An 11,897-nucleotide genomic window follows, 5' to 3' on the forward strand; every position below is an offset into this window, starting at 1 on the left:
CGGCGCGAGGCCCGCCCCCGCAGCGTGATTGGGCGGAGCGCGGCGGGCGGCGCGCGCCCATTGGGCAAAACGGGCTGCGTGGGCGCGGCCTGGCGGCGCCCCGCCCTTCCCGGCAGTGGCGCTGCCGGTTTGGGCGCGTTGCCGGTTCGGGCGCCGCGGTCGGTTCCGCTCGCGCTGCCGGTTCGCGTCCCGGGCCCGGCGGCGGCAGCGGCGGCCGCGCCGGCCATGGCGCTGCTGCTGGAGCACGAGTTCAAGCCGCTGCCCGCCGACAAGCAGATCGAGACGCTGCCCTTCCTGGAGGCCGTGGCGCACCTGCCGCCCTTCTTCGGTGAGCCGCCCCGGCGCTCCCGTCCGGCGCCGTGCCGGGCCGCCAGCTCCTCGCTGCGCCCCTGTCCCACCACGGGCACGCCAGGGTTCTGGGTCTCCCCCATCCTAGTGCTGGGTGTCCCCAGGTCCTGTGTCCTGTGCTGGGGGCCCCACAGTCCGGGACCCCCCTGTCCCGTCTTGGTGCTGAGCCCAAGGTCCTGGGTGTCCTGCTGTGCTGGGACCCAAACTCCTGGGACCCCCCCATCCTGTCCCAGGGACCCCAAGGTCCTTGGTTTCTCATCCCATCCTATCCTGGGGGCCCCAAGTTCCTGGGGTCCCCCCCTCCATCCCAGCGGTGTGACCCCCCAAACTCCTGGATTCCCCCCATCCCATTGGGGTGCTGAGCCCCAAGGTCCTGGTTTTGCCCCCATCTTGGCACTGTGGGTCCCAAAGTCCTGCCCCTGCTGCCTCTTCCAGCCCCAAGGTCCTGGGGGTCCCCCCATCCCATCCCATCCCATCCCATCCCATCCCATCCCATCCCTTCCCATCCCATCCCATCCCATCCCATCCCATCCCATCCCATCCCATCCCGGTGCTGGGTGATCCGGGTGTCTCCCGCCCTGGTGCCGGGCCCTGTGGGAGCAGCCGGGTTGCGTCAGGGCCCGTCCGACCCGCTGAGCTGCCACGTTGGGAAACACCGGGGAGCAGCACTGGGAATCACTGGGAGGCGTGCTGGGAATTGCCGGGATGCCGCGGGGCTCGGGAAGCACCAGCCTCTCCCACCTGCATGCCCAGAGCTCCACGACGCTCCTGAGCGGGGTCTGACGGGCTGAGATCGGTGCCCATGGGTCCCTTCCTGGCCTTGACGCTCCGCGGAGCTGAGTCCTTCCAAGCTCGTTGCAGCACCTGCAGCAGCCCCTGGGAAATGTGACCGCGTTCCCTCTTTGCCGGGGGCTGCACCCTGCGCCCTCGCGCCGCGGCGGCCGGTGCCGTCCCGCCCCGGGAGCTGCCGCCCTCCACAATGTCCTCTATTATCCCGCAGAGAGGCCGGAGCGGCCGGGGGCTGGCGGCGCCGGGGCAGGAGCCGTGTGGGGATAACGCAGCGAGGATCCCTGCCGGCCCTGTGCTGGCATCCAGGGATGTGCTGCAGGGAGCTGCTCCCCTAGAACCGCCCCTGTTGCGGCAGCGCTCCCGGGACCAGCTTTTCCTTGGGAAAAAGCGTCCCTTGCCGCGTGTTTACCTGGGCGGTCGCAGCGTTGCCGCCCTCGGGGTGATGCTCCCGCAGCCCGACAGCGCTGCGGTGCCCGGGCTCTGCCTCTCCGCGGGGCTGCCTGTACGGCTGCAGGATCCGCTCTCAGCCCATCTCCCCACCCTGCTCCGGCGGCTTCTGGCAGCCGCTTCCCAGAGCCCCCGCTCCCGGGTGTCCCTGCCAGGCTGAGCCGGGGCCTCCCGGTGCCTTCCCTGCGCGAGGTGCAGCTTGGTGGCTCCGCGGCGTCCCCCGGGGCCGCAGTGACCAGCTTCCCCCGCTCTGTCCCCACAGACTGCCTTGGGACGCCCATCGTGTACTCGCCCGTCAAAGCAGACCTAGCCGGGAACATCAAGGTACGAAAGGGCCTCGGGGCTCCCATCCCTCTAGCGCACGTTCTCCCACATCAGGAGCGCCCGGGAGGATCCGCTCCTCCGAGTCCGAGGTGTTTGGGGATGCAGAGACAACATCCAGGTTGCTGGAAAGGGCTCCTGCATGGCAGGGCTCTGCAGGGGCTGCCCCGCAGGTTTATTAGTGAGTTCGTGAGTGAGGCCACTGCTTGGCGGCCGTGCTGCTCGCTGCAAGTGTCACAGGTCACACATGCAACCATGGAGAGCTGGTCCCAGCGCTCCCTGGATGCCGCGCGCTTCCCACTCCTCCTGCCCTGGAGCCTCCGAGCCTGAGGGCTCCTTGCTGCGGTCGTTTCAGAAAATCCGAGCCGTTTATGAAACCAACCCCGGCAAGTTCAAAACGCTGCAGAACATCCTGGAGGTGGAGAAGGAGATGCACGGCTCGGCGTGGCCCAAGACGGGGGCGACGCTGGCGCTGATGTGGTTGAAAAGGTGAGTCACGGCGCGCGAGGCTGTGCCAGGCTCCGGGGTGTGTCCCGGCGCTCGTGGAGCGGCTCCAGGGCCAACGGCAGTATGCGCTGCTGCCTTGGCCTAGCCATGAGAAGCTGGCGCGTGCCCTGGGGACTGTTGGCCTCTGCAGGGTGTTTGTTGGCCTTGGGCCGCCGGGTCCCTCCGGGCCGGGGTTGAGCGGGGCAGCGAGGGCAGACGCATCCCGGGGCTGCAGCCCGGCGCCCGCGGGGCTCCCAGCGCGGGACAGACCTCAGCTCTGCTCATACTGGGGGCAGCGACGGGCTCGGGGCTTTGGCCTTGGCTGAGGTTCCCCCTCTGCCTCTTCAGAGCAACGCGGATCCACATTCCGTGAATCCCGGCGCTTTGCGCCGCTCCGTAAACCCGCTCCGAGCGGGACGTTGCCGGGGCCGTGGGTCTCCACACGCGGCCTGGGCCAGCGGGGCTCGTGGCAGCGGCTTGGGTGGTGCCGTGGCGAAGGAGGCACTGCAAGCGCGGGGCCTGTCCTTGCCCGCGGGCGCCCACCTCACAGCTCTGCTTTCCTCGCAGGGGCCTCAAGTTCATGCTCGTTTTGCTGCAGAGCATCTCCGACGGCGAGAGGGATGAGGAGCACCCAAACCTCATCAGAGTGAACGCCCTGAAAGCCTACGAGATCGCGCTGAAGAAGTACCACGGCTGGATGCTGCAAAAGCTCTTCACGGTGAGCGCTGGCGTCCCCGCGTGCAGGGCCCGGCCAAAGCGGCGCCGCTCGGGCGCAGCTGCACAGAGCTCCTTCCTTACCGCCCCTACCCTGTGTTGCAGGGCTCCGTCTACGCGCTCCCATACAAATCAGATTTGCTTAAGGCTCTAGAGAAGGGCAAGGAAGTGAAGGAGGAGGAGACCATAGAGAAGATCCGTCAGTTTCTGTCGCGAGTCAGCCCCATCCTGGACGCGATCTATGAAATGTACACGAGAATGAACGCGGAGCTGAGCTACAAAGCCTAGCGCTGGCCCGGGACCCGCGCGGCCGACAGCATGGTGCAACGATAACTACCTGTGTCTTAATCACTGTGACAACTCGGGCTGCTGCCGGTTGTCAGATGCCCGATTCTGGTCTGGATCTGCAGTGGATACCCTACTTTTTTAAAAAAGTAATAATTTTTTCTATGGATAATACAGCAATAAATTAATGGTATCCTGAGTTGTCTTGGAAGAAAGCAATCAGTGTTTCCAGTCCCTAGCAGAGGGTTTAATTCCAGTACAGTGAAAGGGTGGCTGGAGCAGTCGATGCCTTGTTGCCCGCGCCGTGCCCGTGTTCCCGGCACGCCGGGCGCACAGCGGTTCCCTGCCTCGGGTGCTGGGGCCGGGACGGCGGCGCTGGGACCCTCGCGGGACCTGTGCGGTACAAGGGGGTAGGGGGACATGGGCTGCTCTGCACCGAGCCGGGCACCGCGGGGACTCACTGAGATGTGGGGGACACCGGGACAGGACGGAGCCCCGGAGCTGGCGCAGGGCTCAGTCCCAGGATGCAGCCCCGGGGCTCAGGTCAGGGCTGGGGGGCTGTGCGCCCCATTATCCCCAGCATCCATGCAGCTGCATCCCGTGGGATCAGCACGGGGCATCGGCCTCTCTCCAAGGCAGCCTTTGCATCCCAGGGCTTTCTCCAGGAGAGGGCCCGCTCGCGCGGCCACTGCCAGCTGCCGGGCAGGGTGTGGGAAGGGGAAAGGGCGGCGAACAGAGCGGCGCTTGTTCGGCTGCGGCGCGGCCGCTCCGGCCCAGGTGAACGCGGCTGTTTGCTTTGGAAGGAGGCTGGAGCGCCGGCGCGGCCCTGTTTCCGCGGGGCCGGCGGGAACGCGATGCGGCGGGGCTGATTCACTCCTACCTGGAGCCCGCCTTCCCGCGGGATCTGCCGCACGGGGACGGGGAGCCTGCGGATGCTGAGGAAGCGCCGCGCTCCTTGACTCATTCACTCCAGAAAGGGAGGAAACCTAAAAAATCAGAACCCAAATAAGCCACAAGCCCAATATAAGCAACTGGGTACCACCTTTCCGGGTGGTGCCTGGGGACGGTCTGGGTTTATGGGATGGGCCAGCAAGCCCGTCACTTCCAAAGCAAATTTCCTTCTGCGGGGCCGAGTCCCTGTGTTTTCCACTCCTGTCCTGCGCTTTGTGGCTCCATCGGCTGCAGCTCTCCCGAGGGACGGGGTAAGACCCAGCGGGGCCGGTGCCGAGGGGGCTCCGGCGGTGCGGGGGTGCAAAAGCCGCCCCGGTGCCTTGTGTGCTCGAGGGGAGCCCGCGGGAAGCAGCAGGGTGGTGGGGAGAGCGGCACGAAGAGGGACCGTGGGACGGCAGCACGTGGCGGGATGGGGACGGACGGCGGGATGAGCAGGACAGCAGCGTGGCGGGGATGATGCTCCGTGTGCCGCCCGCGCTATTCCGGGCTCGCCGCTCGCCGCCGTCCCGCCCGGCCGTGCCTGTGGTTTGGGCTGGGATTTGCAAGGCGCGCGGAGAAGCTGATGCTTCATCCCCGGGCAGAGCCTGGCACGGGGGGGAGACGCTTGCAGCCCCCGCATTGCCCATGCGCCCGGAGCCCCATTGCCGGGCGCACAGGCAATCTCTCACGGAGGTGAGAGTGGCCGGAGGAGGCCCCGTGTCACCTCCATGGGATTTGCCCCCCGGGTGCCGCTGCTCCCCCCGTGGAGCCGGCAGCTCTAATGACACGTTGCCGGAGCCGCAGCGGGACGGGAAATGACACGTTCCCAGGGTGCTTTTTCTGTCCCGTTCCCCCCCGCCTTTCCCGGGATTGTGTGTTGCTCTTAGCACGGCATTCCTGCCCTCCGCTGTGCCTCTCTGCAGGCAGAGCGGTGAATTCCTGGGCTTGCTCACGCGCGTGTCCAGCAGCCTCCTCCCGCCGCGGTGCTCCCAGGCGGCCGCCGCTCAGCAGCGTCCCGCGCACGTCCCGCGCGGAGCCCCCGGCATGGAGGCGGAGGCGCGTGAGGCCGCCGAGGCCGAGGACGGCTCCGCGCAGCCCGAGCCCTTCCCGCTCTCCTCGCTCGCCGACCTGTTCGAGGGCGAGGAGGCGGCGGGGGCCGAGGCGCGCGGCCCCCCCGGGGACGCCAAGCAGAACCTGCGCATGAAGTTCCAGGGAGCCTTTCGGAAGGGCGGCCCCAAGGGTCCGGAGCCGCCCGAGGGCTCTGGGTACGAGGCGGCCGTGGTGCCCGCGCCCAAGAAGGCTCCCATGGACTCGCTCTTCGACTACGGTACCTACCGGCAGCACCCGTCCGAGAACCGGCGCTGGCGCAGGAGGGTGGCCGAGTGAGTACCCCAGACACGGGGATGCGGGGATGCACGGATACAGGGATGCACGGATACAGGGATGCTGGGATGTAGAGATGCAGGGACACAAAGATGCAGCAATGAGGGGACACGGGGACACAGGTCTATGGGGATGTGGGGTCATGGGGACATGGGCATGCAGGGACACAGGGATGAGAGAATCCCAGGGAGAGGATGAGGGATACAGGGGCATGGGGACATGGGGATGTGGGGCTGCAAGGATGAGGGGACACTGGGCTGGGGGGATGTGGGTACATGGGGATAAGAGGATACAGGGATGAGGTTAAATGGGAACACAAGGAGATGGGGAAGTGGGGACATGCGGGGACAGAGGAATGAGGGGATGTGGGTGCACAGGAATGCAGGGATAAGGGGACACGGGAATGAGGGTCCGTGGGGACGAGGGGACGCGGGATGCGGCGCCGGTCCCGCCGGCGTCAGGGTGGCCCCGCAGGGTGCCGGGGAAGCGGCGGCTCCGGCCGCTCCGTGTGAAAGAGGCGTCTGTGCGGCGCGCTCCACCTGGCCGCGCTGGCAGCCGCTCTGCTCCGCGCCGCCGCCTCAATGGCCCTTTCAGGAGCCTCCACCCTCGGGCGCGCCAGGAGCCCGCCGGGGGGGCGCACAATGGCAGCCTGTGCCGCGGTCCCGCGGGACGTGGCCGCGCCGCAGCCTGGGGATGCCAGCGCCGCCGGGCCGCCCCGCTCTGCTGGGGGATAAATTACAGGGGGGCTGCATGGACCCCCAAAATGCGGGTCCCTCCGAGTGCGGCTGAGCCTGCGGGATGAGCCTGCAGAGCCGGGTGCATCCACGGGGCATCCTGCAGCATCCCGGGTGCTGGGTCACATCCCGCACAGCCGTTTGCGTCCCACGCGCTCTGGCTGCATCCCGCAGTGGCAGGGAGCACCGTGCGGAGCAGGGCTGCATCCCGCAGCGCTCGCCCCAGGATGGCTCCGGGACGGCAGAGCCTCCTTGCAGCCCGGGCTCCAGCTCCCGAGCTCTGGGCAGCCACCCAGCCCCTTCCAACCAGTCAGGCAGGAAAATCCTGCTCGGAAGGGGCCGGGAGCGGGAGCGGGCTGAGCCGCATGGCTGCACCTGTGTCCTGGGGGCACCTGCGCCCTTTCCCGGGCATCCATCCCTCGTTGCACGCGGGGGAAGCGGGGTGTGGAGGGGACACGGGTCGCCCCGCGCCAAGCCGGGCCGTGCGGCCGCTCGCCCCGCAGGAAGCCCTCGCCCAAGGCGCTGGCCCCCAGCCCGCCGCCCGTGCTCAAGGTCTTCAACAGACCCATCCTCTTCGACATCGTGTCCCGCGGCTGCCCGGCCGGCCTCGACGGGCTCCTCGCCTTCCTGCTGGCGCACAAGAAGCGCCTGACGGACGAGGAGTTCCGAGGTGAGCGCGGGCGCCGGGGCCGGGGCCGGGAGCCGGGAGCCCCGCTGAGCCCGCCGTGCCCGCGCAGAGCCCTCCACCGGCAAGACCTGCCTGCCCAAGGCGCTGCTCAACCTCAGCGACGGCCGCAACGACACCATCCCCGTGCTGCTGGACGTGGCCGAGCGCACGGGCAACACGCGCGAGTTCATCAACTCGCCCTTCCGCGACGTCTACTACCGAGGTGGGCCCCGGGGGGCGGCGGGGGGCACGCGAGCGCGGCCGGCGCGGTGCCCACGGGCGTCCCCGGTGCCGGCGCAGGCCAGACCGCGCTGCACATCGCCATCGAGCGCCGCTGCAAGCACTACGTGGAGCTGCTGGTGGAGAAGGGGGCCGACGTGCACGCGCAGGCGCGCGGCCGCTTCTTCCAGCCCAAGGACGAGGGCGGCTACTTCTACTTCGGTGAGACGGCGCCGGGGAGCGCACGGCCCTGCGGGTGCGCGGGGCGCTGAGCCCCGGCGCAGCTCGGCGCAGCGGCGGGGGCTCACGGGGCCGCCCCGCAGGCGAGCTGCCGCTCTCGCTGGCCGCCTGCACCAACCAGCCGCACATCGTGCACTACCTGGCGGAGAACGGGCACAAGCAGGCGGACCTGCGGCGCCAGGACTCCCGCGGCAACACGGTGCTGCACGCGCTCGTCGCCATCGCCGACAACACGCGCGACAACACCAAGTTCGTCACCAAGATGTACGACCTGCTGCTCGTCAAGTGCGCCAAGCTCTTCCCCGACACCAACCTCGAGGCCGTGCTCAACAACGACGGCCTCTCCCCGCTCATGATGGCAGCCAAGACCGGCAAGATTGGGGTACCGAAACGCAGCCCGGCCCTGGCGCGCTCGGAGCACGGGCCGCAAGACGCTCTTGTGCCCGCCCGCGCGGTGGTGAAGGCCACAAAAACCAGGGTGCTGCGGCCTCCTGCAGATCTTCCAGCACATCATCCGGCGGGAGATCACGGATGGGGACGCCCGGCACCTCTCGCGCAAGTTCAAGGACTGGGCGTACGGCCCCGTCTACTCCTCGCTCTATGACCTCTCCTCGCTGGACACGTGCGGCGAGGACGTGTCCGTGCTGGAGATCCTGGTCTACAACAGCAAGATCGAGGTGCGCAGTGGGTGTGCGGGAGTCCACGGGGTGCCCGGTCCCCACTGATGCCATCACCATCCCTGCAGAACCGCCACGAGATGCTGGCCGTGGAGCCCATCAACGAGCTGCTGCGCGACAAGTGGCGCAAGTTCGGTGCCGTCTCCTTCTACATCAGCGTGGTCTCCTACCTCTGCGCCATGGTCATCTTCACCCTCATTGCCTACTACCGGCCCATGGAAGGCACCGTGAGTCCTGCACCCACCCCGCCGGGGGCCTTTTTGGGGCTTTCTGCCCCAAAGAGGAGCTGCTCACCCGACACGCACTGTCCCCGCAGCCCCCGTATCCGTACACCACCACCGTGGACTACCTGCGCCTGGCCGGGGAGATCATCACCCTCTTCACCGGTGTCCTCTTCTTCTTCACCAACGTGAGTGCTGTGGGAGGGATAGGGATGGGATGCCTCAAGGCCCAATGATGGGCTCTGGACGCGCAAGACCTGCCTCTTGTCCCATCCTGGCCCCTCTCTGAACTCTTGTCTCCTCCAGGTCAAGGATCTGTTCATGAAAAAGTGCCCTGGCATCAACTCCTTCTTCATAGATGGCTCCTTCCAGCTGCTCTAGTGCGTGGAGGAGCCCAGGCTCCCATGGGAGCCGCGTGGTCCTGGGGCTGGCGAGGGGCCGGTGCCGGGGCTCAGGCCGCGCTCTCCTCCAGCTTCATCTACTCGGTGCTGGTCATCGTCACGGCGGGGCTCTACCTGGGCGGCGTGGAGGCCTACCTGGCTGTCATGGTCTTCGCGCTGGTCCTGGGCTGGATGAACGCGCTCTACTTCACCCGCGGGCTCAAGCTCACCGGCACCTACAGCATCATGATCCAGAAGGTGAGGTGGTGAGGAGGGAACTTGTCCTCGCCGGGCAGGGCTTGTTCCTCACTTCCCGTGGTGTGTTGGCCGCTCCGAGTTGACCTTGGCACAACCAGCGTGGCTGGCAGCGCCTCCAGGAGCTGCTCCCAGCTGCAGAGCTCACCCCATCCCCACCTCCGTCGCTTCCAGATCCTCTTCAAGGACCTGTTCCGCTTCCTCCTGGTCTACTTGCTCTTCATGATCGGCTATGCGTCAGGTAGGTGCGAGGCCGGGTGCGCGAGGCGGGCGCCGCGGGCACCGGGGGTCTCTCCAGGAGCGCGTCTGCTGCGGCCCCCCCGGACTCGCTGTCCCTCTGCCTCCTCCCCGCCCAGCCCTGGTCTCTCTCCTGAACCCGTGTCCCAGCACCGAGTCCTGCGGCGAGGAGCCGGACAACTGCACGCTGCCCACCTACCCGTCGTGCCGCGACAGCCAGACCTTCAGCACCTTCCTGCTCGACCTCTTCAAGCTCACCATCGGCATGGGCGACCTGGAGATGCTGGAGAGCGCCAAGTACCCCGGCGTCTTCATCATCCTGCTCGTCACCTACATCATCCTCACCTTCGTGCTCCTGCTCAACATGCTCATCGCCCTCATGGGAGAGACTGTTGGGCAAGTGTCCAAGGAGAGCAAGCACATCTGGAAGCTGCAGGTGGGAGCTGCTGGGCTGCCGTGGCCGTGGGGCTGGCGAGGCCGTGGGGCTGGCAGGGCCGTGGGGCTGGTGAGCCCATGGTGCTGAGGGCTCCCTGCTCTCTCCAATAGTGGGCCACCACCATCCTGGACATCGAGCGCTCCTTCCCGGTGTTCCTGCGGAAAGCTTTCCGCTCCGGGGAGATGGTCACTGTGGGGAAGGGCACGGACGGCACCCCTGACCGCCGCTGGTGCTTCAGGTAAAGGGCACCCTGGGGAGCTCTGTGGCCACTGGGCACCCGGACAGGGATCCTGGCGCCGCTCCGGGCCCTGGGAATGTGGTGGATGGTCCCAGCCACCCACTGCGCTCCTGATCTGGAGGCAGGCGGCACCGTCGGCATCACTCCTTCATGAGGTTCGGGACCACCTGCGGTGGGACTGGGGGGTGGTGTGGGGCACGAGGAACGGCGGGTGCAGGGGTGGGATGCGGGGATGCAGACACCGGGACGTGGAGATGCAGTGTGGGAAGACAGAGATGCAGGACGCAGGTGTGGGGATGTAGGAATGCAGGTGTGGGATGCAGGGATGCGGGCATGGGACACAGGGACGTGGGCACCCTGTAGCCCCAGTTTGGGTACCCCTGTCATGGCTGGGTGACCCGAGCAGGGCTCTCCGCGCCGCCTCCTCCGTCCGGTCTGTGCCCGCAGGGTGGACGAGGTGAACTGGTCCCACTGGAACCAGAACCTGGGCATCATCAGCGAGGATCCGGGCAAGAGCGACACGTACCAGTACTATGGCTTCTCACACACCGTGGGCCGCCTGCGCCGAGGTGAGCGCCGCCGCGCCGCGCGGTGCCGGGACCAGTGCCAGTACCGGGACCAGCGCCAGTACTGGGACCAGCGCGCTGACCGCTGCCGCCCCGCAGATCGCTGGTCCACGGTGGTGCCGCGTGTGGTGGAGCTCAACAAGAGCGCGCCGCCCGCCGACGTGGTGCTGCCGCTGGGCGCCGCGGAGCCGCGCGACCGCCGGCACGGCGCCGTGGCCGCCTCCGGGCCGCTCTAGCGACACGGCGCGCGCCCCGCGGCTCCCGCCCGCTCCCGGGCCTGCCGCCCGCCCGCTTCCTCAGGGATTTGCCCGGCCTCCTCCACGGCTCCTGCGGGTGCAGCCGGGCTGTGCCGGGGCCATGCCCTGCCGTGCCAGGACTCGGCACCGCGGCTGTGGGCGGGCGGACGCTCAGATGCTGTGTGCACGAGGGTCGATGCTGTTCACCACATGTTTTTGCACAACATTTGTACGACTATTTATTTAGCAATAAAAGCAGAGCTGCAGCCCCCGTGTCCCTGTGTCCCTGACTGATCTGGCCTGCAGGGCTGCAGCAGGCGGGTCCCTGCTCGGGGATGGGTGCTGAGCTGGGCTGTGCTGTGCTGAACCAGGCCAGGCACCCACCAGAGCAGGCTGTTAGTGGCCAGGACGGTGCTGGGCTGGGACATGCTGGTTTGCTGAGCTGCACAGGGCTGTGCACAGTGCAGGGTTGTGCATGGTTGAATGTGGTGCAGGACTATAAAGGGCTGTGCACAGTGCAGGGCTGTGCATGGTGCAGGGCTGCACAGGGCTGTGCATGGTGCAGGACTGTGCATGGCTGTGTGTGGTGCAGGGCAGTGCAGAGCTGTGCACAGTGCAGAGCTGTGCAGGGCTGTGCGTGGCTGGCTGTTGTGGTGCAGGGCAGTGCAGGGCTGTGCACAGTGCAGGGCTGTGCATGGTGCACGGCTGCACATGGTGCAAAGCTGTGCCTGGTGAAGGGCTGTGCAGAACTGTGCAGGGTGGTGCAGGGCTGTGTGAAGCTGTGCAGAGCTGTGCAGGGCTGTGCAGGGCTGTGCTCGGTGCAGGGCTGTGCAGGGCTGTGCAGGGCTGTGCAGGGCTGTGCCTGGTGCAGGGCTGTGCAGAGCTGTGCAGAGCTGTGCAGGGCTGTGCTCGGTGCAGAGCTGTGCAGGGCTGTGCAGGGCAGTGCAGAACTGTGCAGGGCTGTGCAGGGCTGTGCAGGGCTGTGCAGGGCAGTGCAGAGCTGTGCAGAGCTGTGCAGGGCTGTGCCCGGTGCAGAGCTGTGCAGGGCAGTGCAGAGCTGTGCAGGGCTGTGCAGGGCTGTGCAGAGC

The 11,897-nt window shown here is 67.7% G+C and overlaps 3 protein-coding genes across 3 annotated transcripts in view; 2 read left to right on the forward strand and 1 right to left on the reverse strand.

Moving 5' to 3' along the window:
- TCHP (trichoplein keratin filament binding) overlaps positions 1-61 on the reverse strand; it is a 5,902-nt gene extending 5,841 nt beyond the window's left edge. The window contains exon 1 of the mRNA XM_026036708.1: positions 56-61. Coding sequence (XP_025892493.1) covers positions 56-61 — 6 coding nt within the window. The remainder of the gene's footprint in view (positions 1-55) is intronic.
- A 153-nt stretch (positions 62-214) lies between these two features.
- GLTP (glycolipid transfer protein) lies at positions 215-3,596 on the forward strand. The gene is made up of 5 exons (XM_026036742.1): positions 215-328; positions 1,847-1,908; positions 2,261-2,394; positions 2,959-3,109; positions 3,211-3,596. The coding sequence occupies exons 1-5, from the start codon at positions 226-228 to the stop codon at positions 3,391-3,393; spliced, it is 633 nt and encodes a 210-aa protein (XP_025892527.1). The 5' UTR covers positions 215-225; the 3' UTR covers positions 3,394-3,596.
- Positions 3,597-5,364: 1,768 nt separating this feature from the next.
- Positions 5,365-10,809, forward strand: TRPV4 (transient receptor potential cation channel subfamily V member 4). The gene is made up of 15 exons (XM_026036709.1): positions 5,365-5,702; positions 6,941-7,107; positions 7,175-7,327; positions 7,405-7,545; positions 7,647-7,945; positions 8,061-8,240; positions 8,309-8,467; positions 8,557-8,649; positions 8,768-8,841; positions 8,934-9,099; positions 9,271-9,337; positions 9,453-9,769; positions 9,880-10,007; positions 10,455-10,576; positions 10,673-10,809. The coding sequence occupies exons 1-15, from the start codon at positions 5,365-5,367 to the stop codon at positions 10,807-10,809; spliced, it is 2,541 nt and encodes an 846-aa protein (XP_025892494.1).
- Positions 10,810-11,897: the final 1,088 nt, after the last annotated feature.

Source organism: Nothoprocta perdicaria, unplaced genomic scaffold, assembly GCF_003342845.1.
Source record: "Nothoprocta perdicaria isolate Ctin4 unplaced genomic scaffold, notPer1 scaffold_185, whole genome shotgun sequence".
NCBI classification, from domain to species: domain Eukaryota; kingdom Metazoa; phylum Chordata; class Aves; order Tinamiformes; family Tinamidae; genus Nothoprocta; species Nothoprocta perdicaria.

Bases quoted from the DNA above. Each gene is read 5' to 3' on its own strand.
- TRPV4 (XM_026036709.1), top strand. From the start codon at position 5,365: ATGGAGGCGGAGGCGCGTGAGGCCGCCGAGGCCGAGGACGGCTCCGCG. The intron at 8,468-8,556 runs GTGAGTCCTGCA...CTGTCCCCGCAG, and splicing joins ACCGGCCCATGGAAGGCACC to CCCCCGTATCCGTACACCAC. The intron at 9,770-9,879 runs GTGGGAGCTGCT...TCTCTCCAATAG, and splicing joins AGCACATCTGGAAGCTGCAG to TGGGCCACCACCATCCTGGA.
- GLTP (XM_026036742.1), top strand. From the start codon at position 226: ATGGCGCTGCTGCTGGAGCACGAGTTCAAGCCGCTGCCCGCCGACAAG. The intron at 2,395-2,958 runs GTGAGTCACGGC...CTTTCCTCGCAG, and splicing joins GCGCTGATGTGGTTGAAAAG to GGGCCTCAAGTTCATGCTCG. The intron at 3,110-3,210 runs GTGAGCGCTGGC...CCTGTGTTGCAG, and splicing joins TGCTGCAAAAGCTCTTCACG to GGCTCCGTCTACGCGCTCCC.